This window comes from Callospermophilus lateralis, chromosome 18 (assembly GCF_048772815.1).
Source record: "Callospermophilus lateralis isolate mCalLat2 chromosome 18, mCalLat2.hap1, whole genome shotgun sequence".
NCBI lineage: Eukaryota > Metazoa > Chordata > Mammalia > Rodentia > Sciuridae > Callospermophilus > Callospermophilus lateralis.
The window spans coordinates 19,588,053-19,615,051 of record NC_135322.1 but is presented as its reverse complement, the minus strand read 5'-3'; the positions used below and the strand labels follow the sequence as shown (position 1 = coordinate 19,615,051).

Genomic DNA, 26,999 nt, shown 5'->3' with positions numbered 1-26,999 from the left:
AGTCATCATCTTTCTGTTAGGCGATGTTCTCTCCTTTTAACTTTGGCAAACACTTGTCACTTCTGTCAAGACCTCTATTCAGAGAATGAAGGATATCTAAAAATAATATTATACAAACCCCTGGGCATATTTTTTCCTTAAGAAAAATATCAGGAAGAAATAACCACAAATATTGCTTACAAAAATAAATTCATCACAGTCTTGACTGGGCTACAAGCAATGAACTTGTTACTCAGTTTCTTTCTCTGGTGGGACAACTTCCATCAGCATCTGAAGGTATATGGTGACAGGCTCTGGGACAGAAAACATAAGAAGTGCAGTTAGCAACACATAACTAAAAGACCTCCCTATCACTGCTGAGCAGTGAGCCTGTTCTTACTCTGTGGTGATAGGTCACCTCTTAGGACCTCCACTCAGGTGACACCTGGAGTTCAGAGTTAATGGGAACCCTCCTGGTAACTGCATTGGTTCTGTAGAAATGATTTTCTTTTAAGGAATTAGGAACCTGCTAAATATTTTTTTGCTTCTAATTTACACTATAGGAAAAATATGAGTGACTCAATTCTGTGTATGTATTTAATACCAAGCATTGACCAATATGAAGTCACTGAGACTGCATTGTGTCAAAAATAAAAATGTTTTGTTTTTTTTTTTAAACCACCTTGACCCAAGGTCTCATCAGTTTTTGGAAGGAGCAACTTGGTTAAGCATATTTAAGGGAGGAAACAGCTGAGAATCAGCTTGTATTTTGTATCATCAGGTTGCCAGTCATCCTGGCTAGGTTCTCCATCAGTGTGGTCAAATCCAAGTTCATTTCAGAAGCATGGAGAAAATGGCTATTTTTCTGAATGACTTCCTTTCCTTTGTGTACTCATGTGCCTGCCTGCAGCCTGTCTTTCTCAGCTTAGGGTTGAGAATGGAGTGAAGAGAATGGAGGTGAAGGGAGCTGTTTCAGGAAAGGAAAAGGACTTCAGTGGAAATAATAGCCATGTGTGCTTTGTTTTCACTTTGCTAACCAACAGGAAGTAGTCTCTCTGGTTCTACCACCACTTGCATGTAAGTGGTGGTACCAGATTCCACAGCTGAGAAAATAAGTAGAGAGAAGCTCTCACTTGCTCAAACTGAAGAAAGGCATGCTCCACCCTGTTACTTGCATCTGGAATCCCAGATCAACTTCCCTACCAACCAACTTGCTTCTATTCTTTCATACTGTGTGTATTCTCCCCAAGTTGCAGGTGTATAAATATAAACCATAGGACGGCCTCGGGGTGATTTTTTTTCTTGCTCTGACAGGCTGAACAGCAGCAGGGAAGAGTTAGGTTTTTAATCACAGTTACACAATGAATGAATGTTGGATGCCAGACTTTGCTAGGTTCATTGTGCAGAGCCCAGTTCTGGTCTGAAAGGGACTCCCAGTATAGGGAGGAAATAGGCCATTGATCACCTCACTGCCTGGTGAGGATGCTCAGGTGACTTTGAAGGCAAGTGGGGTTTCTTATGTTGAATCTGCTGGGTAAGGTAAAACACTAGTGAATATAATGTAGTTACAGACTTTCAAAAAATAGGTAAGTTCAGAGGGGGTTTTTTTGAGGCTTTTTTTTTGCACAGTGCTTTGTTTTTAGAACCAGAAGAGGCTAACATAAGCTAAGTTTTTAAACAACTCTTGTCCAAAATAGATGAGGATCAGGATGCAGAATCCTGACACAAGAAGTGGTCTCAGCATGGGAAGGTTCAGGCCCTTGTCCCAATTCCCTGTCCTAACTACCATCACTTTTGGGGTATTTGGGGGGATACTGTTGAGCCTCTTAGGTGATGGCCACACAGCTCTGGCAGGAGAAAGTGGTGCTGTCAAGATGAGTTGTAGGACATGAATATACTTGACCCTATGGAACTAGTCATTCAATAGTGGTTTAAATGATAAATTTTAAGTGTATTTTACAATTGAAAAGAAAATGGCACTTTTCCTTCCTACTTGTTAATAGTATTTGACAGGAACAAAGGAGACTAGGGGTAGACCCAGAGCATTGTAGAGGGAAAAGTATCCTGTATCCTCCAACAAGGAGGTAAAGTCTGTTATCTAGGTGAGAATCTGTCATAAGGAAATGTGGTGGTGAGAAGGCAGGTGAGATTGTCCCCCTGCCCTTTACTGATGGCACAGCAGCCCTTCTGTTTATACTTACTTGAGATTTTCTGAGCCCATCCAAACTTGTAGTAGACAAAAAGGAAGTAAAATATAAGGCCACTCAGTATAAATAACACACAGTAGAGATACTCCCATGCAGGCCTACTGATGATTGGGGCCAGAACCAAAAACACAGATATGAGAGTCACCAAGATGGGAATGAAAATGGGTACCTGTAAACAAGACAGCAAGGCGTGTGGTTAAGCCCCATACATTTGTTTTCCTTTTTAAATTTTTCATTTTCAATTTTTTCATAGAAAAAAAGAGTAGAATGAACTCTATGAACCCTTCCTCCAGTTTCAAGAATGTTTATGTAATTTTGCCAGTCTTTTCACCTACTCCAGTCTTCTTGTTCCTAGAGCAGACAATGCAGATAACTGTAAAATGTTGAATATGCATCTCTCGTCAGTGAAGGCGTACTGTTTTTTGGGTTTTTTTTTTTTTTTTTGGAGTTTGTTTTTTTTGATGGGGGTACCAGGGGTTGAATTCAGGGGCACTCAACCACTGAGCCACCTCCCCATCCTCATTTTGTATTTTATTTAGAGACAGTCTCACTGAGTTGCTTAGCACCTCCCAGTTACTGAGGCTGGCTTTGAACTCATGATCCTCCCGCCTCAACTTCCCCTGAGCTGCCAGGCGCCACTGTGCCCAGTGTAAGGCCTCCTGTTTTTAACTAGATAATCCCCGCTCCTTATCTTGCTACTGATTCCTTGGGGGAAGTGGATGATTTCACCTGTACAGTGTTTAAATCCAGTTTTGTGTGATTGCTTCCTCCAGATGTCATTTAGCTGGCTCTTCTTTCTCCCGTATCCTGTAAAGTGGTTGATGTAGAAGGAAGAACCCTTCACGGTCGGAGCAGTGCACATCCTTTTGTGATACTTCATGAGGCAATAAGGTCTGTCCCAAGTGCTGAGGTCCGTCGGCAGGTGTGGAAGAGAGAGACCAATCCAACCTCACCATTGCAACTTTCTTGCTAATTTTTCATGGTTTTAAAGCAAAACTAAAGCTAAAGCTGTAATGGTTTTATCCTTCACTGATTATGTTGACTCAATTGGTGATTTCATCAGGGATTGCAAAATGGTGATGTTTCTCTTTCCTTCTTGACTTAAATGTCTACAGTGAATAACTTCATCAACTACTTGGTTATTCTGAATTGCAATTTATACGGGAAAAGCAGCATAAATGCTTGGCTCTTTTTACTTCTAAATTTTTAGAATGATCTTAAACTCTTAAAACTCTTGGGTTGTAATATATTTGTAAGTTTCAATCCTATGTAATCATTTTTTCCAATGTTCTATTCAGCGTTCTGTTCATAGTGCCTTGTCACTGCCATCAGGAGCCTCTTAAAACTGGCTTTAGGGCCTTGGCCATATGATCCTAGATCTTTTCAGAAGCTTTTCCTACTTTGTGGCATGACAGGATGTGCCAGACTTGGATCCATCCATCTCTGCAGGGAACTCTGTATCCTTTCAATGAGAAATGGCATTAGAAGACTGTAATCTGGGTGGTTGGAATACTCATTGTTCTTTTACAAGTACAGAGATAAAGGTGCTTTTTCAAGAAGGGAAAATTTTTCATGAATTCATACAGATTCTTTTAGTTTAAATGTAAGATTTCATGGGAGTTTTTTTCCTTCCTTTAATTTAGACCTATTTTTTTCCTTATGTTTCTGAAATCTTACTTCTTATGACTTTAACTCAATCATTTACTTTATCTTATAATGTAACTGTCAGGCACTTTAAAATAAGTATACCAGTATTATAAGTAGAGCTAAGAAGCTTAAGAATTTTTCTTTGTAAACCTAGCACATTGGCACATGCCTATAATCCCAGTGACTAGGGAAGCTGAAGCAGAATGATCTCAAGTTCAAAGCCAGCCTTAGCAACTTAGCAAGACCCTGTCTCTAAATAAATATAAAAAAGGGCTGGGAATGTGGCTCAGTGGTCGAGTGCCCCTGGGTTCAATCCCGGTATTAAAAATAAAAAGGGGGCTGGGGATGTGGCTCAAGCGGTAGCGCGCCAGTCTGGCATGCGCACGGCCCAGGTTCGATCCTCAGCACCACATACAAGCAAAGATGTTGTGTCTGCCGAAGACTAAGAAATAAAATATTAAAATTCTCTCTCTCTCTCTCTCTCTCCTCACTCTCTCTTTAAAAAAAAAAATAAAAAGGGATTTTTTTTTTTTTGCAGTTCTTTTTTAACCAAAAACATAGCCCAAAGGAAGATTTATTCCCTTTATTATCTTAATTATCTACAGTGAAGGACTTCATCAGCTGTTTGGTTATGTTAAATTGTAGTTTGTACAATTCTAGTAATTATTTAATATTTTAATAGTAATTCTAGTAATTATTTTCTCTATTTGATTATGTCACCTACTTGTTATAGAGTAAGGTTTATCTTCATTTGTTTTCAATTTTTAGGGATTCATTTTTTCCTTTTTAGATTCCTTTTTTTATATTTATTTTTTAGTTTTAGGTGGACACAATATCTTTATTTTATATTTATGTGGTGTGAGGATCGAACCCAGTGCCTCATGCATACTAGGTGAGCACTCTACCACTGAGCCACAACCCCAGCCCCATCCATTTTTGTTTATTAATATTACTATTTTTTAACTTTTCTTGATATCACTTTATTCTTCCATTGTTTCTTCTTGAGAATAAACATATGCACAAACATACATATGCATGTTCATCTTCCACTGCTTTTACATAAAAGATAGCAACTTGCATAATAGACAGTTTTGCAGCTTGCGTTTTTCTTTCAGTATATTGCAGGGGTAATGCCCTAGTAAATATATAAGTTTTGTAATCATTCATCTTTTACTGTTGCATACTACTACTCTACTTTGTGGCTATACCATAGTTTATTCAACTGGTCTTCTAGTCATGGACATTTGGGTTGTGTTGAACCTTTTACTGTTAACAATGCTATGATAAATAACTTTATATTTCATATTTCTGCCAGTTTCATTTGGGGATAGATCATTTCAAAACGAGATGGCTGGGTCATATTATTTTGCTAGAGATTGCCAGATTTCCCTCCATGGTGGCTATGCTATTTGTATTCTGCTAGCAATGTATGAGAGGGCTGTTCTGCATGCTTCCTCCAATGGAGTCAGACTTTGGGATTTCTGCCCATCTAATAGGCAATAAATGGCATTCAATTTTGGCATGCATTCTCTTATTAGAAGCCAAGTTGAGCTTTGTTGGGATTTTTTTCTTTGTTTATATTTTTGTTATTGCATTTTTTTCTCTTTGAACTGTTCTTTTTGTATCTTTTGTCCATTTTTCTTTCATATGCTGATATTTTTCATCTCTGTCTTTAGGAACTCTATATGTTAATGATATTAGCCGTGTGTGTGTGTGTGTGTGTGTGTGTGTGTGTATGTGTGTGTGTGTTGTGTGTGTGTGTGTGTAATATTATTTGCAAATATTTCCTTATGTACATGTTTTTTTTTTAAAGACATGAATTTTTACTTTATTAGAGTTCTATTTATCATTTTCCCCCCTTATTATATGGATTTTGAGCCATGGGAAAGTTTTAAACATTTATAAATTTATAAAGAAATTTGTTTTCATGCAACAGCACCATAATATTTAAATATTTAATAGCATTCTCTTGTTTCAGTGTTTTCCTATAATTCTTGTTTATTTGTCCTTCAGTATGAATTTAGGAATTAATTTATATATCTCCAAAAAAAATACATGACATTTCTATTGCAATTGTACTTATTTGTTTATTTATTTTTATTTTTTATCTTTTGCAGCTGTATTTAAATGTCTGAATTAATTTAGGGAACACTGACATCTTTATGATACTGAATTTTCCTGTCCAAGAACATGTATGAATTTCTATTTGTCCAAATTTCCTTTGAAGTCTTTCAGGAATATTATGCAGTTTTCCATCTACAGGTCTAATGTCCTGCAAAGTCAGTGAGTGGTTTTGTGTTTTGTGGCTCTGTTTGAGAGGAGGAGGCGTTTCCTAAAATTGGCTAAAATCTTTACATTGGCTCTAATTTGCATAAAAGCTATTGATTTCATCGTGCTTATTTTATTTTGTTCCTTTTTTTTGGGGGGGGGGGAGGGCAATGCTGGGATTGAACCTAGGGCCTCATGTACTAGGCAAGTGCTTTACCAGTGAACTGCATCCTCAGCCCCTAGTGTGTTAACTTTATATCTTACAAACTATATTTTCTTTTAGTTTTTTCTTTGATTCTTTCAAGTCTTCCAGATATACAATTATATTGTCTTTATTTATTTTTTAAAAAAATTTTTAGATGTATGGACCTTTATTTTATTCATTTACTTATATGTGGTGCTGAGAATTGGACCCAGTGTCTCAACTATGCTAGGCAAGCACTCTACCACTGAGCCACAGCCTCAGCCCCCAATTATATTATCTTTAAAAGGACAGTTTTAGATTCTTTTCAAAGACTTTTCTAGTTCTTAAAATGCAAATTGTTTTCTTCTGATCACCCTGCTAATATCTTTAAAACAATGTTAATGATGGTAGAAAAAGAAGTCATTCTTGTTCTTAACTTCAGCAAGAATCTCTCTAGTGTTACCATGTCAAATAATAGCTTTTTGCCTTTTGTATGTATGCATGTGCACATGCATACACATATGAAATGGAGAGTACATATTATTAAGGTCAAATTCCTGTTGGTGTTTTTATCATTAATGTGTGTTAGATTTTATTTTTTGCATCTCTGGTGATCATAGGGATTTCTCTCATGGATATGCTGGTGTGATGAATCATAGCCATCCATGAATTCAGCATTAACTAATAGATTTTGATGATTTTGATTATGGACTTACTCATAATATATTTTTAATGTAGCTGGATTCTGCTAGTTACTATAAAGATTTTATATCATTATTCATAAGTGAGATTGTACAGTAATTTTTCCTAGTTTGTACTGTCTTTGTAAGGCTTGATATCAATGTTATAGTATATAAAAAATTGAAAACCAATTTTTAAAAAACCTTAAATGGGGGCTGGGACTGTGGCTCAGCGGTAGAACACTTGCCTCGAATGTATAAGGCCCTGTGTTCGATCCTCAGCACCACATAAAATTAAATAAAATAAATGTACATATAAAAAATACTCTTTAAAAATGTATTAAAAAATAAAAAACCTTAAATGGGGAGAAAATACAAAACACAAGTAAGAAATGAAAATGGGAAAAACAGTCTCCAGAACACAGGAAGTTATTTTTCTTAAATATGCTGAGAACTACTTTGGACAATTCTATACAAATTAATTTGAACACCAAATGAAATGGACAATTTTCTAGGAACGTATGGTTTACTAAAACTGATCTCAACAGAATTAGAATCACAGGGAAATTCTAAAATTCAGATAATCCCAGTATTAATTTGTACTAGAGAATTGAAAAAAAAATGAAAACTTTCAGAAAGCCAGTGTGCTTAATCACTCATTTGTTTTTCTCTTTTTAACACTTCAAGTTCTTTTCATATTTATTAATTCCTTCTACTCTCTTTCTCTTGGTTTTTGAGTTGCCTGGTTTTCATTTCTTTTACTTTTATTGATATAAATACTTAAGGCAAGGAAATGTTCTCAAGGCTCCAAGTTGTGTCTATAGATTGTCTCATTTTCATTATTTCCTATTTCCTCTTGGACTCAAAAGTGTCATTTGTCCTATTTTTTGTTGTGTTGCATTATAGATGAAGAATATAGTTTGTATGATTTTTTTTTACCATCAAGGTTTTCTTTATGTTTTTATAAAGATTGTCAGTATTCAGACCTGTCCTATATGTGAATTTGAAAAGGTGTGTTTGCTGCTGTTGGGTTTCAGAGTTAAATATCAATCTCTAAGATCTACCTTACCTTGTTATTGTTTTTAAGTCTTCAATCACTTTTACTAGTGATATGTCTGAATCTGTCTTGGACCAAAGGAGGTGTTTTCAAGTTGCCTGTTATTAGTGTGTTTGTATCGCTTTGGGGTATTATCTAGAATGGGCAATAGTTACATTAGCTAGGAATTATTTTCTTTCCCTCAGCCTCTAATTTAAAATGGTATCCTTAATTGGCAGCTTGCCTGGCATACTTTCTTTCTTTTTTAAATTTTTGTTGTTGTTGTTGATGATGCTATTTATTTATATGCGGTGATAAGACTCGAACGCAGTGCCTCACATATGTGAGGCAAGCACTCTGCCACTCAGCCACAACCCCAGCCCTGGCATGCTTTTCTTAATTGGTATATACTTCATGTTATTTTCTACATTTTCATTTTTGTTGCATAATATTGATATACTGTTCTTTCACCTTTACCTTTCATCTTCTAACCTCAGTTCTATAGTTAAATACATTTACCTTATGCCAATGACTTTCTGGTTACAGAAGTTCATTCTCTGGGTGATTCCTCAGGAGGGCTCATGTAATAATACATTCCTTGAGTCATTTTATACTGGTAATTATATTCTTCAAGGTCATTTTGGTTGGATATGAAATCTTGGATTTTGGGGGGGGTTACTGCGGTTTGAAACGGAGGTGCTTTACCATTGAGTTACATCCCCAGTGTCCTCCATCCCTGCCTTTTTTTTTTTTTTTTTTTTTTTTGAGACAGGGTCTTACTAAGTTATTATGGGCCTTGCTAAGTTGCTGAGGCTGGTCTTGAAGTTGTGATCCTCCTGCCTCAACCTCCTGAGTTGCTGGTAATACAGGCCTGAGCTACCATGCCCCATAAGAATCTTAAATATACTGCTCCAGAGTCTTCTGGCACCAAGTGTTAATGTTGGTATTATTATTTTTTCCTTTATAAGTAAATTAAGGATGGCATTGGGGACAAGAAAGGGAGAATTGATGCCCACAGCATTTTTTAAAGCTCCATAATTATATCAGAATATATTTTTGTTTCCTATTCTAGTTTATACTTCCTAATCATGTTGTATCTTTTTACTACATTGGTTGAATGGTTGCGCCTGTCCTTTCCACCACAGGAAATAGTTTTGAAATTAGTTTTTAGAATTCTGGTTAATTTCATTCTTTTCTTCAGGGACTCCAATTATACATGTATCAGAACTTCCTTGTTTCTGTCTCCTTATTTTCTCTCAAATCCTCTTTATTTCTGTTTGGAATTTTTCATTTTCTTCTTCAGGTCCTCTGTTGGCTGGCATGATCCTTTGCCCTCATGTTCCTTCTTGCTTGCTCTTTATTTCTGAAATTATTTCACTTTCTGAAATTGTTTTGAAGCCTGACACAGCATGAGCTGTGTATGCAGCCTCAGCCAGGTGGAAGGCATGTATCCCAGACCCGCCTCCTGGGACCTGAGGTTCTTCCATGCTTCATGTGGTTTCTGTTCCTAGCAGCTGTTCCTGTCATCTTCAGTGGTTCAGGGGGTGTTTCTGTCCTTCTGGAAGGAAGGTTTTGTGGGGAGCTGCTAGGATCCTGGCAGGCTGAGGACATTACAGCTCTGCTCTCTAACCTCCACTGTTGATTCTTGAATCTTCCTACTGGGAATCCCACCTGTGAGCCCTCTGGGTGGGGCTCATAGTGCTTCCATCCAGGGTAAGGTCAGTGGCAATGCTTCATTTCCTCATTTATGTTGAAGATGTTGGCTACAGGATTTTCCCTCTGCTATTCCAGTGGCTCTTACTATTTTTATGAAGGGTTTTGTGCAGATTAAAAATCTATCCTGCCACCCTGATGTCACAGCCTAGGTGAGCTGAATGAGGTGGAGCTGCCAGGCTCCAGGCAGGTTATATCTGTTACCATAAAAATTAAATAGCAAAACAAAGTAAACTCTCACCAGCTATTGAGAGGATGGAAAAGCATATTATAAAGGTGGACAAGAACAGACCCCGGACCAGAGTCCAGAAATCCCTATCATTATATGAAAAGTGTATGCAAGAGTCCAGGTGCGGTGGTGCACACTTTTAATTCCAGTGGCTTAGGAGGTTGAGGCAGGAGGATCACAAGTTCAAAGCCCGCCTCAGCAAAAGCAAGGCACTAAGCAACTGTCTCTAAATAAAAATACAAAACAGGGCTGGGGATGTGGCCTAGTGGTCAAGTGCCCCTGAGTTCAATCCCTAGTACCAAAAAAAAAAAAATTTAAGTGTATGCATGAGAGACACTGGGACTATTAGAACTGACTTGTTGCTATGGTTAGAGAGATTGGTCACAGTTATTAATAACAGGTTAATAAAATGGATGATATAAGTGGCTAATTGAATCATAAATTATCATATGAAATGAAGTAAAGAGTGAACTCCCCTCTAAAATATAATACTTAAAAACAGAGTAGAGTCAGGTTGGAAAGAGAAAGATTGCTCTAGCATTTGCAATAGTTGCCTCTAATTAATTTTAAGAATGCTTATGACATTCATGCATTAAACTTACCTTGATAGGCCTTTCAAGGTCTTTTTTTGTGAACCTCATCACAATGAGTCCTAAAATCGTCAGCCCATAAAACATCCATGCAGCAAAACTGAAATAATTGACTAAGGAGTTTATATCACCAGGTATGATATAAATTGTCGCTATAATACCCTAAAAGAAGAATGAATTCTTAGGTCATTAGTACATAAAAACATTACTCTTATCATTTCACAAAAGACTGAAGAAACAGTTTTTCCTATGCATAAAATTTATAACATGAAAGAACCTTCCCAGGTAACCTTGACTATGGCTACCATAGCTGTTCTCTTTGAAGTCTGACAGGAAGAACTGAACAATTTTTGAGTCTTCAAAGAGGTGATTTTAAGATAGGGACAAACCAGAAAAATTATATGTGTGCATTGTTCTGGCTTCATAATCATGGACTCAATTACCAGAGAGTTTTCTTCATGAGCCAGAGCCTCCTGGACTATGAAACTCGGGTCTGATCTTGATGGCATCAGTTGCCTGGCTCTGGCCCTGTATCTAGGCCTGTTTCCCATCTTCTGATTGAGCATGGTGGTGAAGAAGAGGGTTCTCTGGAGCTGGGGAGAGTGGTCTGTCCCTGAACCAGGGATATGAGTGGTTTCTGGGTGCCCAGAATAGTTGCACAACACAAGAAACTCCAATTGGAAGATGCCAACGACCTCATAACTTCCAAGAAATTGAGAGATGATTAGCTGTTAAATCTTGTAAAGTTTTCTCCTTCTCCCTGTAGGCGTCTGGGCTTTTATCAAGCTTGTTACCAGGGACCCAGAACAGACAAATACACATGCATGTAAGAAGTAGGGAAGATACAAGCTTGGAAGGTTCGGTGTCTTTCACAGATAAATTCAGAAAAGGGAGAAGTTGGTAAATTAAATTGTCGTGTGTGTGTGTGTGTGTGTGTGTGTGTGTGTGTGTTTGTTTTATGTCAAGTACTAAGGGAATGTATCATTTAAAAACCATGGAGTTTAGCAATAGCAGGTTGACTTCACCACCTAAATTGAGGACTGTTCTCCCTTTAGGGGAGCTGGTGTCCTGGCAGGATTCATACTTACGTAAAAGATGATAGCGGGGGCAGGAGTGAGGCGCCTGACACTGATGTAGGAGAGCACTTTAAGCATGTGGCCTTCCCGGCCTGCAACGTATATGAGCCTGAAAGAACAAGCATATGGCAGTCACTAAGCAAGTGTCCTGAGTTTCACTAATGAGACCAGAGAGAAGGGAACTGAGTGGTAACTGGCATCTTCAGTTGCAAATCTGTTCTCTGGAGGGGATTGAGTTTGGGAGGAGTAATTAAGGTAGCCAAATGTGCCTGTGAAGACTGCAACCTGGGAGAATGGAGTCACCAAGGCAGGGATAGTTGGGGAGGCCCTTTTAAGAGGAGGTGCCTACTCTGAGTCCCGAAAGTTATGCAACAAATGTGTAAAAACTAGTTCAGGGCCAGTGAACCCCAGTGCCTGGGGCACTAGACAGAGGCAAACACAGAAGTGCCTTGTGCTTGCAAAAGTCAAGCCACTGGAAGTCCTATATTCTAAAAAGTCGAGCAAATTAAGGGTGAATTAGCCCGGCATGGTGGTGGATGCCTGTAATCCCAGCACCGTGGGAGGCTGAGGCAGGAGGATCACGAGTTCAAAGAAAACAGCCTCACTAACTTAGTGAAGCCCAAAGCAACTCAGCAAGACCCTGGCTCTAAATAAAATATAAAAGGAGTTGGGGATGTGGCTCAGTGGTTGAGTGCTCCTGGGTTCAATCCCTAGTACAAAAAAAAATTAAGGGTGAATTAGCAGGCACAAATCGCACTCAGTTCTCCCCAAAACTGATGGCTCAGTAACCTGAAAGACTATATTTAAAAGACTAAAAAAGGAAATGGGGGAAAGCTGAACAGAATTGTTAAAGAGAGTTATCATAATTAACAATTCAATTAGATACAGTGAAAAAATAAGTTGTAAGTTAGATGTACACACGAAGCACAGAGAGATGAAAGTATAGATGGAAAAGTGAGAAGACACCAAAAAGCTCTGACACTGAGAAAAGGCACATTCAAAAAGCAGAGAATTTTTATAAAATTGAAACATAGCTAGGCACAGAGGTACATGCCTGAAATCCCAGCTACTTGGGAGCCTGTAGGAGGTGAATCGTCAAGTCCAGCCTTAGCAACTTAGTGAGACCCTGTCTCAAAAATTGGCCATGCTTGAGCAATTATATCAGAATGAATTCTACTGTCATGTATAGCTAAAAAGAACCAATAAAAACAAATAAAAAGGGTTGGGGATGTGGCTCACTGGTAGAGCACCCTGGGTTCAATCTGTAGTACACACACACAAACACTGTGAGTCCCCAACTGAACCCAGTCTCACACAAGACAAAGCATACCTACCCAGATGTGTTATAGTGGAAAGAGATCAAAGTCTTAAGAGCTCCTGAATTTAAGAGACTAACTACAGAATGGTCTACATGGTGAGAATATTTTCAAAATGATGAAGGAAACAGATTTTCAGATTTGAATTCTATGTAGCTAAACTAGCATTCAAGACATGGTGAATAAATGCAGTTTTAGATAAGCAATGAGACATTTCCTCTCCAGTCCTCATTGGAAACTATTAGAGTCTAGGGAAAAACAAACAACTTAGAGGCAGTCAATTTTAAGAAGCAATGTTAAGGAAAAAGAAGGAAAATATGTTGGTGTGTAGATAAATATTGGGCTAGTTTTTTCTTTTTGTATTGACAAACATTTTTTGGAAGTGTAGGCTAATAAGATACAGCTGATGTACTAGACAATATGAAGAGCGAGCCCTGGTAAGAGAGGGAAGAGAACTGGGATACTGCTACTGTTCTAGACACTCAGGTTCTATTTTGGGGTGATCATTAGAAGACTAGTATAACTGTCACATCAGAAGAAAAATGGGACTAAAGAAATTTGATAGCTATCACAACTCAATGAGATTATTTTAAAGCTAAGAAGACAGAGCAATATGTTAGAAATTCATTCAGTTGCATGGAGCAATCACTCGAATTATAAACACATTCAGTTGCTAGAGACTCTGGTTGGATTTGTTCAAAAAGCCCAATGACACTGAAAGGTTGGTGATAGAAAGGATGGGACATTACCAAAAATAGCCTCAGGATAGCTGATGTAGCAATAGCAGACAAAATAGAGTTGAAGGCTTTAAACTGATAGTTCCTTCGGGGGGAAAAAAGAACAGTCTACCAAGAAGTAGTAAGAAGGATGACATAAAAACCAGATGCCCCTGAAACAGGGAAATCGTGGCAAAGCCTCTGTTAAAGTGGGCAGCTAGAACAGTACAAGTTGCAGACTTGATATAAAAATCTAGAGACAGTTTTAGAAATGCTAGTTTCAAGACCATAGCAAACACACTTTTTTTTTTTTCTTGTATCAGGGATTGAACTTAACCACTGAGCCACATCCACAGTCCTTTTTTGTATTTTATTTTGAAACAGGTCTCATTAATTTGCTGAAGCTGGCTTTGAACTCGAGATCCTCCGGTCTCACCCTCCTGAGCCACTGCACCCAGCTAACAGACTTTTCAGTGAGCCACAAAACAAGCTCTAAAACTTTTGAAGAATGAGAGCATAGACTACAAACTGAGGCTGTGGAATTAGTATCAGGAATACAAAGACCAAAAAGACTATCCTTTTAGAAACAGACACTTGAACTGTGAGATGATGCCAGCATGGTTTTTTTCCTGGTTGATTCCCAGAAAAAGGCAATGGAAACAGGAAGGAGTTGACAGGCAAGGAGACCAGACAATGCTGCACATTCACTCTTTAAAATGTTTAGTTCTCCACAAATGAATATAATCACACAATCACAATGCACCTGGACAGAAAGCATGAGTGCCCCTGGAATGCTGACCAGGCAGAAGGAGTCTGATGTGGCCCTAGACCTACCAGATTCTACATTGCAAAGCTATAAGATGTTCTCATAAATACAACAATAGCACAAAAAAGGACGTATCAGACCGAGTGAACCAGGAACACATGGGAATGATAATAGAGGCAATTGTAACCAATAAGGGAGAGAAGCAATAAGTAATATTGGGATGACAGGTAAATGTTTGAAAAAGAAAGTGAGACAGGCCTCACCTTGAACTACCTTCCACACTGATCAAAGAGCTAGAGTAGAGTGCTAGGGGGAAACCCAGACAAGCACTTTAAACAATCTTGGAAGGCAGAAGGAAAGTTCACCAGTGGGAGATAAAAATTCAAGCCTGTTATGGTTTAGATACAGGTGTCCCCAAAAAGCTCATGTGTGAGACAATGTGAGAGAGTTTAGAGGTAAATGATTGGGTTATGAGAGCCTTAACCCAATCAGTGTGTTAATCCCCAGTAGGGATTGATGAGTGGTGACTGTAGGCAGGCAGGGTGTGGCTGGAGGAGGTGGGTCATTGGGGGCCTGCCTTTGGGGTACATGTTTTGTAAGCCGAGCTGCTCCTGGTGCCATGAGCTCTTTTCCTCTGCCACACCTTGAGCCCCAAGGAATAGAGTCAGCCATCTATAGACTGAGAACTGTGAGACAGTGAGCCCCCAAATAAACTTTTTCTCTTAAAATTGTTCTTCTCAGGTCTTTTGGTCTTAGCAGCTAAAAAGTTAACAACAAAAAAAAAAGCCATTGTGGGAAATGCTTAGATTTTGTCCATAAAAATTATATACAGTCAGGTGTGGTGGCACACACCTGTAGCCCCACTACTTGGGAGGTGAAGATGGGAAGATCTCTTCAGCCCAGGAGTTCAAGGCCAGCCTAGGCAATATAGAGAGATCCCATATCCCATATCCCACAAAAAACTATATATGGTCATCCTTCTGGATCCTTGGGGGATTGGTTCCAGGACTCCTGCGGATACCAAATGCCCAGATGCTTGGGTGTCTTACACCAATTGTATTGTTTGCACATCTGTCTGTATAATCCTCTCATCTGCTGTGAGTCGTCTCTGTAATGCCTTAACACAGCGTAAATGCTGTGTAAATAGGTGCTGTACCATATGTCTGGGGAATAATGACAAAAGTCTGTATATGCTCAGTACAGACTCATTTTTTTTTCCTGAATGTATTTGATCTATGGTTGGTTGAATCCATGGGTGTAAACATACCCATTTATGCAGGGCAGGGTGGTACGCACCTGTAATCCCAGGTACCTGGAAGACTAAGGCAGGAGAACTGCAAGTTCAAGGCCAGTCTCAGCAACTTAGTGATACTGTCTCAAAAAATAAAAAAGGATGGGAGCAACCCCTATTGGGTCCCCTCTTGCTGTGCGGGAGTTCTGTCTCTTCTCACTTGAATAAATCCTACTCTTTGTATGCTCAAAAAAAAAAAAATGGGGGGAAGTGGGGAATTGGGGTTGTAGCTCAGTGGTAGAGCACTTGCCTAACACATGTGAGATCCTGAGTTGGAATCAGCAGTACTGCAGGGGAAAAACAAAAAAAGGCTGGGGTGTGGGTGCAGTCCATGGCAGACCACTTCCCTAGTGTGTATAAAAGGCTCTAGGCCCCATCCCCAGTGCTGGGGGGGTGGGGGTGGGGGTGGAGGGTAAGACCAGGTGTTGGTGAAGGCTTCGGGGAAAGGGAACCCTCATGCATGGCTTGTACGAATATAAATGAAACAACCACTTAGAAAAAAGTTTGGCAGTTTCTTCGAAAGTCATAATTTATGAAAAAGTATTGATTATACAAGGGTAAAATATATCTTGTGCTTTATTTTCTTATACTTGCTTTGTAATTAAATATTCTAATAAGCATAATAGAAATGATTAAGCATAATTTTGTAAACTACTAAGAAAATAAACCAAGTCTTATTAAATATTAATGTACCATACTGGCTGGGTGGTTGGTTGGTTTATTTTTCTGGAGATTAACCCCAGGCCTGTGTATGCTAAGCAAGTGCTCTGTCACTGAGCTACACCCAAGCCTACCATGTCAGTACCTTCAAAACAAAAGTGGCTTTATTTTTCCATCTCAAATACAACATTATATAGTGAAAATTTAATTCAACTGCACCTGGCAGCTCCACAGCTTTAAATAAACATCTATGTTTTAACCAAAACTAAAGTTAATCAAAGTTAGAATATGACCAAACAATTCTATTCCTAGTAGCTTATCAGAGAGAAATGAAAATATTTCTCTATACAAAAACACATACAGTGCTGTGGTTGTGGATAAGTTGTAGAGCACTTGCCTAACGTGTGAGGCACTAGGTTCGATTCTCAGCACAACATATAAACAAATAAATGAATAAAGGTTCATCAATAACTAATAAAAATTAAAAAAAATAAAAAAAGATATTGAGTCCATCTGCAAATAAAATTTAAAAAAAAAAAAAAACCACACAGCAGCACTGCATAACAGTCAAAACTAGTTAGTTCAAATGTACATCAGATGGTGAATCCATATAATAGAATAGTATTCAACAATTAAAAGGAATGAACTGATACACACTACAACGTGGATGAACCTCAGAAACATTTTGTTCCTAAAAGAAGTCAGCTGCAAATCGTAGCATTGAGATGAACTGTCTAGAAAAAGCAAGGTTACAGAGACAGCATATCTGTTTAGGGATGGAGGTTGAAGTAAAGAGTAACTGTAATTAAGCATGAAGGAAATTTTTTGGGTGATGGGAGTGGTCTAGAATTAGAACAGCTTACAGGTTGACCAAAATAGCTGAGTTGCACAATAGCCAAGCTATGGAAACAATCTAGGTATTCTTCAGTGGATGAATGGATAAAGAAAATGTGGTGTATGTGTGTGTGTGTACACACACACACAAACACACACACACACAATGGAATATTACTCAGCCATAAAGAAGAATGAAATAATGGCATTTGCTGGTAAATGGATGAAACTAGAGAATATCATGCTAAGCGAAATAAGCTAATCCCTCCAAACCAAAGGCAGAATGTTCTCTCTGATTTCTGGATGCTAACCCAAAACAAGGGAGGTTGAGGAGGGGAATAAGAAAAATCCACTGGGCTAGACAAAGGGAAATGAAGGGAAGGTTATAGGAAAGACAGTAAAGTTCATTGGACATAACTTTCCTAGCCTTGTATTTGAGTACACTGTCAGGGTAACTCTGCAATGTGTACAGCCACAAGAGTGGGATCCCAACTAGAGTTATATTCTAGGTATAATTTGCCAAAATATATTCTACTGTCATGTACAACTAAGAAAAATAGCCAAGTTCTACAATTAAAAGGGTGAAGTTTTAACAGGTCAATAACTATTCAGCCTTAAAAAAAAAAAAATTCAGCCACAACAACATGAGGGGCTCTTAAAAATGTATATATTAGAAACTATTAGGAGCAACTTTTTAAATTTTTAAAATGACATTTATAATAGCATAAAAATATGAAATACTTTGGAATAAATGTGACCAAAAGATGTGTAAGAATTATATATTAGTTCTTACTACTAAAAAAATTTTTGAAAAAAAAATTTTAAAACAGACAATCTATGCCTAGGACTTAGAAGAATTGACACTTCCAAGATGGCAGACTTGCCCAAATTCAAATTCTGTAATTTATAACAACAGGGATGGCCTTAGAAATTATTATGCTAAGTGAAATAAGCCAACACAGTCCAGATCAAAATCCTCAGAGTTTTTTGGGTATAAACTGACAAGCTGATTCTAACGTTCATATAGAAATAGGAAAACTGGAATTGGACCCTTCTGTCACCCTTTATACAAGAATCAAATCAAATGGATTAAAGACCCAAAACTATAAAATTACTAGAAGAAAACAACAGAAAAGCTACAGGGCACTGGTCTCAGCAGTGGTCTCTTGCCTGTGACCTGGAAAGCACACGCGGTAGAAGCAACTAGACAAGTTGGGTTACATCAAAGCAAAAGCTGCATGGTGAAGGGCACAGGCTGTGAAGAGACGACCTTCTGGCTGGAGAAATATGTGCAAATTATACATCAGTTAAGGGACTTATCTCTACAACATGAAAGGAACTCACTCTGTAACAAGACAGCCCTGTTAAAAACAGGCAAAGGCCCCAGACAGACATGGTTCAAAAGAAGACGTGCAAAAGACCCAGCAGATACACAAAAAAATGTTCAACATCACTAATCAGAGAAATGCAAACCAAAACTACAAAGAAGACATCACCTCCCTCCTGTTAGAATGGCTATTTGCAAAAAAGAAAAAAGACAAGTGTTAGCAAAGATGCAGAGAAAAAGGAACCCTATACACTGTTGGTGGGGATGTACATTTATACAGCCTTGTTGAGAGGCAGCAGAGAGGTTCCTCAACAAACAAACATAGAATTACCATACCATCTAGCAGTCCCATTTCTGGGTATATCCTAAAAGGACTAAAATCAGTGTGTCAGGAGAGAGATATACATTGTAGTGTTATTCACAATAGCCGAAATATGGACACAGCCTAAGCAGCCATCAACAGATAAATGGATAAAAATAATGTGCTCTAAATACACAATGGAATACTATTCAACCTTTAAGAAAAACATAATTCTATCATTTACAACAATGTGGATGGCTTTAGAAATCATTTTGCTAAGTGAAAGAAGCCAAGCACAGAAAGGCAAATATTACATGATCTCATGTACATGTAGAATCTGAAAATTTGAACTCATAGAAGAGAAAGTAGAATGGTGGTTACCAGAGGCTGGGGATGTGGTGGATGGACAGGGAAAAGGAAAATGTGGGTCAACAGGTACAGTTTCAGGAGGAATAAGTTCTGGTGATTCATGGCACAGCAAGGTAACTATAGTCAAATACACATTGGGCTGGGGTATTCTCTGTAGTTGAGCATTTGCCTAGCATGTGTGAGGCCCTGGGTTCACACCCTAGAACTGCAAAATAATAATAAAACATACTTCAAAATTGCTAAGAATGGATTTGAAATGTTCTCATCACAAAGAAATGATAAGTATGTGAGGTGATGTATGTGTTCACTGACCTAATTTGCTCATGCCACAATTTATAAATGTATCACATTGTATCTCAGAAATATATACCATTATTGTCAGAAATAAAAGAAGCTGGGTGCAGTGACACACACCTGTAATCCCAGCAACTCAGGGAGCTGAGGCAGGGGGATTGCAAGTTCAAAGCCAGCTTCAGCAACCTAGTGAGGCCCTAAGAAACTTAGCAAGACCCTGTCTCAAAATGAAAAATATAAAAAAGGGTTGGAAATATGGCTCAGTATTTAAGTGCCCCTGGGTTGAAATCCCAGTACCATTAAAAAAGAAAAAAAAAAAAAAAGTAAATTGTACGTAGAAATGCAAAGAATTTAGATTAGTATTTTTCTTTTTTGCCCTGCTGGGGTTGGAACCCTGGGCCTCATGCATGCTAGGCAAGAGCTCTACCTCTGATCTGCCTCCCCAACCTGAAACACTTTTGTTAAAGAACAAAGTTGGAGGACTAGCACCACATGTACATTGATAGGTTCAAAGAATGATTCTGTGGTCCACATGTGGTGATCTCATTCAGAAATATATCCTTCTGGACTCTGGACACTGGGCCCAGACATGTCCCAGAATGTTCTCAACAGCAGCTTTTATGGAAGCAAGTCACCCAGCCTGTGAGTGGAGCATCTGTTGCATTATGCTGCCTCGTGAAGGAGAATGGACACTGGACCGAGCGGGTGGGCGAACTCCACCTGTTTCTACCTAGTTTTCTGGGACCTCACCAGAGCTTCTTACTTTGGTGTTGCAAAGACAGAGCTGAGGAGTTGCAATGGAGACTTATAAGGCCTGAAAGCCCCAAATATTAATATCTGCTTAAGGGGAAGTTTGATAATTCCTGGTCAAATTTGTGTGTATACTAAAGTAAATTATATAGTGAAAAAATGCAACATAGAAAGGACCAGGTGGAAACCCTGTCACTTCCCTCTGCCTCGTGCTGAAGTTGGCAGCATTTTCCCCTCATTTGGGATAAACTGATGTGACTGAGGGCAGCCACATGGACTCCACGTGCAGGTGGCCAGCATGCTGTGTGGACCCAGCCCCTCCTTTCTGCGGCCTTCTGAGTCCTGCTTAAGCCACGAGGGGTTCAACCTGGCCGAGCCCCAAGCACCTAGGGCTTCAGCCCAGGCGAGAGTGGCGGGGTCCCCTACCTGCCCGCTGTAAAACAGGTCCCATTGGCAGCACCGATGGTAGAGAATGCCACAAAAAGTGGAACGACCCAAGAGGCAGGATAGAGGACACGGTCACCGAACGTCTGGCAGGGGAAGCAAAATGAATCCTGAGGGTCTTCCATGGCCTCTAGGAGCCGCTGACCCCAAAGAGCTACTCGCCCTCCTAGAAGACCCAGGTCCCCACTCTCCTCGTTGGGCGCAGCCTCCAGGACCGACTCTGCTGGAGCGGGGAGGTGGAAAACCTCTTCGGGGTATCTCAGGATTTGGGGTGGTGGCAGAAGTCTCCTACCAACCACTCCCTGGCGTCAGTCCTAGTCACCCCACTATCTAGCTGCTCACTCCCTTGACCCCTCAAAATGACCTTGCTCTCTGCCCACCTCCGCCACCCATTCTCCTGGTCATGGGTGACCTCATTGATAGACAAAACTGCATCTCCTCCATACTCTGAACCCCATCACCAATACCAATACCACCTGATCTCCAGCGCATGGACCCCCGCCCAGTATCCCAGTATCCCAATATCCGCTATCTCTGGTGCGGTTCCTTCTCATCCTCTCTTCCTGCCTTGCTCAGCTAGACTTTCACAATCTGTCATTACAATTACCTCTTTCAACTCCTAGCATTCTCCCTCAGCTTCCTCTTGTTTGTCAAAATCCCCAATCTGGCTCAATCCATCCCTCTGCTCAGCCACAGGCTGCCCACTTGCCTGGGAAGACTGGCGGGAGGGTGGGGTGGTGGGGAGGGACGGGGAGGAAGAACCCACCACTTGATGTCAGTCTCCCTAACCCCAGGCCTCTCCCTTCAGGTAGGTCCCTGATCTGTCCAGGCTCCTAAATGACTTTTCCCTCCTCCTCACAAACCACAGCCCCTTCCCATCAGCACTCACCACGGCCACCGCCTGGGACTGCAGGAGCTCTGTTGGGGTCATCACAGCGAAGTAGGCAACGTTCATGAGGATGTAGCACACCGTCACCAGAGGGATCCCAATGACAATGGCCCGGGGCAGGTTTCTGGAAGACACGGTGACATGGGAACCCAGGGTCATGTGAGATTGTCACCTTTGTCCAGCCCTTCCCTGCTGGCTGCCCTCCACCTGCGTCATGTGATGGGATAGGGTCCCAGATGCCCTTTCTGAGCCCACCCCTGCCAGGGACATGTACTACAGCAGAGCCCCAGCAGGGATGAGGCATTTTCAAATGAGAATTTTCCCTCTCACACTCCAGGGCAGTAGAATTAAATTATTTAAAATAAAATGAGGGGCTGGGGTTCTGGCTCGGTTCTGGCATGCACGAGGCACTGGGTTCGATCCTCAGCACCACATAAATGTAAAATACAGATATTGTGTCCACCTAAAACTAAAAAAATAAATTTTTAAGAAAAGTGAATAAGGAAGAATGATCGCTCAAAAACAACCTCCAGGGAAATTTGAAAAATAAAATGATCCAGAGATAAAGGGAGTTCAAGTTCTTCCCTCTCCTTAGCAACCATTCCACTGCCCCAAACAAAGCCAGACTCCAAGGGGTGTATAAGGAGCTGACGGGAAACCTGGGCTGGCAGGGCCAGCTCCCAGCTGAGGGGCCGAGTGCTTGCCCAGCATAAGGCCTGGGTTCCTCCCCCAGGACTGCAAAAAGAGCAAAATCTGGAAGTAGGTGGTGGAATAACAGGAGGAAGCAGCTCCACTTTTTTTCCTGGGAGGAGAAATTTGCTTTCACACACATGGTGTTCTGCTTCCTTACCTGAAAGGGTCTTTAAGCTCTTCTGTGATATAATTGAGTTGATTCCTGGAGAAGGGAAAAAAAAAAAAAAGTAAACAAGGGTGACCTGTAACTTGTGACCTGACTTTCTTGGCTAAGATGGTGAAACACGCAGTAATAAATGTCAGCCTCATTTAAAATTCTCCACCGCAGGGAGCTCTGCTGCCAGAACGCTGGGGCGGGTTTTTTTCTGGGAAGCCCTGGTGGCCACGTGGCCCAGGGCCCTTCCAAGACCTACACACCTGTCTGTCCGTTGGTAAGATGGGAATCACATGGATTTTCAAGAATGTTCAGGAGTGGGGAGTCTCCAGGATACTTTGAAAACAATGAGAGACTGAACGGGAGATGAAACTCACGGCTGCTTGGCAGGAGTGACAGCCCTGCACGTGGATGGCCACCCTGCTTCCTTAAGTCACACAAGCATGGTCACATCGACTAAAACTACTGTTTTCAAGGTTTAAATTGTTGAATACACTTGGCCTTGTCAAGCACAAGGCAGCCCCAGCTGAAGCCTGCCCTGCCTCTCACCAGAGCCTCTAGGCCCAGGGGTCCTCTTTCTGGGCCTCCTTTGTGTTTGCTTGCTGAAGATTCTGCCTGGGGCTCACTACTACCTGCCCATCCAAGGTGTCACGTCCAGGGCAGGACAGGGAACAGGGCTGACTTGGTGTCCCTGGGGTCTGAGGGCAATAGAAAGGTCAGGGGTGGGGCACTATACAAAAGGCAGATGTGACTTGGATTTTAGAGTCCCACCCAACCTCCGAAAGCAGAGGCCTTTGTTTTCCATAGAGTTGAAATCAGAGGGGGGCCTTACCAGCCGTCATAGGCCCAGAGTCCGTTGTAGAACGCGAGACTGACGGTTCCCACAGAAAGTTTCGTGCCCTCAAAAGAATTTTCAAAATTCTTTGTGTTTCCTGTAATTAATCCAAACAGTGGACAGTGGGTGTCAGCTGACCACGTCTCGACTTTGCACTCCTCTCCATGAGAAAGAAGGGCGTGACTTGTGACCCCAGGTTATAAAACAGACTGAGGAACCGGCCACCTACAGCTTCTTTTGGGGCAGTCCTGCCAGGCTTGACGCACACTCAGGCCAGGACTGTTCCCGAAGGAAAGCAGGTGTGTGCTGGGCGGTGCCCACCCTTCTGCCTTGCTGCCACTCACCTTGGGCCAGGAGAACGAGTCCACTGATGATGATGATGGCCACGATCACCAGTTTGGCTGCCGTGAAGAAGTTCTGCACGTAGCTGCCCAGCCGCACACTCAGTGCATTCACTGTCGTGATGAGCACTGGGAAGGGCCAGAGCGGGCGACATGATGTGCTTGTGGTTTTTCACAGGCCCTGGGAAGTCTCTCTACTCCCACTTCCACCACCCCGCCCTCACCACATTTATGTCCTAAACACAGGGAGCGGGCAGGGTCAAGCACGGGAGTTGAAAGATCTTGAAAACGCACTTGATGGTGAGCTTTGTCATCCAGCTGGGCTGCCCCAGAGGATGATGGAGAAGCAGCCAGGCCTGAGCCAGGGACATGGATGACCCTCAGCAGCCCCTGGCAGGCCTAGGGGTTTCTCGGCACCAGCAGGAATGGCCCAGCCTGCCCTGCTTCTCCCCAGAGCCTCTAGGCCCAGTGGGCCTCTTTCTGGGTGTGGAGGAGCTGAGGCCAGACTCCCTGACCACCAACTGGGCCAGGCTTTCCCTGACCCCTAACTGGGACTCCAGGGTTGGGTACTCACTGATAGCAGCTGCAGCCAGGCATTTAACGACTGTCTCAGGAGGCTTGCAGCCCGAGTAGAAGGGCGCACACACGTACTCAGAGAAGCTGAGGCAGATGATGGCAAAGGATGAAGGCTTCATGACCATCAGGCTGGTCCAGGAGAAGAGGTAGGCAGGAATGGGGCCAAAGGCCTCCATCAGGTAGGGGTACTCGCCCCCTGACTTGGTGATCATTGTGCCAAGCTCTGCAAAGCACAGCGCACCTGGAACACAGGATGGGCCACCCGGTCCCCTGGTGAGGTGTTGCCCTAGTCCCAAGGAGCCTCCCTCCCTCAGGGGGCTCCCAAGGGACCACCATGTCCTCTCATGACAGCCAGCCTGGAGTTTGGACTGCGGACGTTTAGTTGTAGCCCAATAAACCCTTATTTGCCACATGCACATCCAAAGTGAACCCAGCAACAGCAAGGGCAGCAATGCTGTGTGTGTCCCCACATTTGACAGGAAGGGGTCCACGGGGAGCAGGTCTTTGTTACCCAGTGTTGCAAGGATCCCACAGGCTGCCCATATGATGAGACAGGGCCCCACGGTTTCCGTGTTGCTGAGCACAGACTTGGGGGAAATGAAGATCCCAGAACCGATGATGGTGCCCACAATGATACAGATGCCACTGACCAGGCCCACCTGGGACATGCAGGAAGGAAGAAGAGTCAATGCTGCCACCCCAGAGGTCGCAGGAACCAGAGGCAAGTCCTCAACACCCATTTATGGCCAGGGCAGCTAGATGGCACATCCAGGCAGGTCCACCTGTGCTAACAGCAGGACAGTTTGGGGGCTTTGCTTGTATTTAAAAGATGGATCCTCATGACAGCCCCCTGAGTTGGGGATACCATACCACCCCCATTTTACTCCTGCCCAGGATTAACAGATGGGGCAGACCTAGCTCAGGTTGCATACTGCCAACCAGCTCCCCAGAAAGACTCACTTAGCAAACAGGTCAGCACCAAGGCCCCTGGGACATGTCATTTAGCTGGGCAGAATAGAAAGGATTTCTCCACCAAGCAGACTGTGGTCAGCACTTGGAGTCCTGGCCAGAGGAGCCACGTCAGCAACAGAGACCTCCCAGGGACAGAAACACTGGGGGACTGAGAAGCTTCCTGTGGTGCCATTGTGTAGGGGAGGGTGTGGGCTTTCTAAGAACAACATCCAACTCAGGTACACACTGCACGACTACCTCCCCATGAAGTTCGAGAACAGGACAAATGAATCCACAGTAATAGAAACTCAGGGTTGGGGTGGGAGTGGGGAGGTCCGGCCTTGAAAGGAGCAAGAGGGAGCTTTCAAAGTGATGCATTTCTCAAAACTTTCCAAACTGAGCACTAAAGAGCTGCATCCTTCACTATATGGGAATTATATGCTAATGGGGGGTGTGCTTTTTCAAAGGGGAAAAACATTTTTTTGACTCAATAACTCATAACATCAGCCCTTTGAAGCTGCCCAGGCATGATTTCCAGAGCAGGGAGTGAACAATGTGTGGGTTAGACCAGGGTTAGATCCCAGAGGGTGAGGAGGATCCCAGTGAGGCTGGCTGCCCAGCGTCCTTGACACACACAGACAGGGGCTTCAGCTTCCTGAGCGCTTCTCTTCCTCCTCCTCTGGCTCTGTTCCCGGCTGGTGGTTTGGCTCACCAACATTTGCCCTATCCCCATCCCAGACCCTTTCTCTTGCAGGATTCTGGTTTGGACAAGGTCAGCCATTCAACCTATAGTGTCCATGGCTTTAGGACACGCCTGGGGTTTGTTTAGCTGTGCTGTGTGGCTGAAGGGCCACAGGGTTCTGGAAGGACATCACTGGAATCAGGCCTGAGGCTGGCAGAGAGGGAGAGTGTTGCTGCTGAGTTCCTGGCTCCTGCCTCACTAGATTCCTCCAAGATACAGTTGTCACCACTACAGATGCTCAAACTAGGAGGATCAGATATTGGGCAAAGATGGGATACAGCAAACTCAACCATCAGGAGAGCTTCTCTGACCGCCTCTGTAAAGGCCATCAGTTTAAGCAAATACTAGAACCTCCACATGCTTGCCCAATGCATGGAAGCGTGTTCATGAACTTCCTGTATAAATTCTTCGAAGAGTATGCTGATTTCACTCACCAGCAAGAGGTAAGTCCAGAGAACTGTTCGTTTTAGGATGTACTTTGCAAAGCAGAAATCATATCTTTTGGTTGCTTACTAGGGATCAGTGGGGACTTTGGTCCCTGCTGCCTGTCCCTCATTCAGAGCTGACAACCTCCCCTAACTCCCCCACCCCGCCATCCCCCACACACCCTTACCTCTTTCTGGAGGTTTGTGGTCTTGGGTTCATTGCTCTGGATCGACTTCTCATCCTCTCCCCGTTTTCTCAGGCTCGTCTCCCCCATCTTTTCCTCCTGCTAGTCCCAGGAGGCTGCAAGGAGGGCATGGGCCAAATCTTGATTCAGCAAAAGCAGACAAGATGCAAAGGGAAGCTCAGCCAGGGTTCATCTGGACTAGTGCATCTGCGTGGTGGGATCTGACTCCCAAAGCAAATCACTTGCTGTGTCTCGGGAGAGTACAGTGGCCAGTCCCTTAGGGACAGTTTGCTCAGTCCCAGGAATAAAAATCAGTCATTGATATTGCTCAGGGGGTGGGAAACAGAGCTTTCTGGATCTTTCCCAAACCTCAGGTACTTGTTTTGCCCCCGTCCTGTCAGGCCCCCGGCCTCCTGGCTCCCAAGCCACATCACGGTCTCCTGTTCCTCAGTCACAACACACTTGAAACTCACTCCAGCTCCATGCCCCAGCTCCAGTTTTCAAAAGTAGAAAGAAATAGCTTAAAACACA

The 26,999-nt window shown here is 42.1% G+C and overlaps 1 protein-coding gene across 1 annotated transcript; it reads right to left on the bottom strand.

Annotated features, from left to right (window-relative positions):
- Window positions 1-228: 228 nt before the first annotated feature.
- On the bottom strand, window positions 229-26,558 carry Slc7a9 (solute carrier family 7 member 9). The gene is made up of 12 exons (XM_076838850.2): window positions 26,472-26,558; window positions 24,677-24,824; window positions 24,164-24,406; window positions 23,593-23,718; window positions 23,246-23,345; window positions 22,417-22,461; window positions 21,567-21,690; window positions 20,660-20,763; window positions 11,622-11,718; window positions 10,546-10,695; window positions 2,181-2,355; window positions 229-293 (listed from the first exon to the last, which is right to left on the bottom strand). The coding sequence occupies exons 1-12, from the start codon at window positions 26,556-26,558 to the stop codon at window positions 229-231; spliced, it is 1,464 nt and encodes a 487-aa protein (XP_076694965.1).
- Window positions 26,559-26,999: the final 441 nt, after the last annotated feature.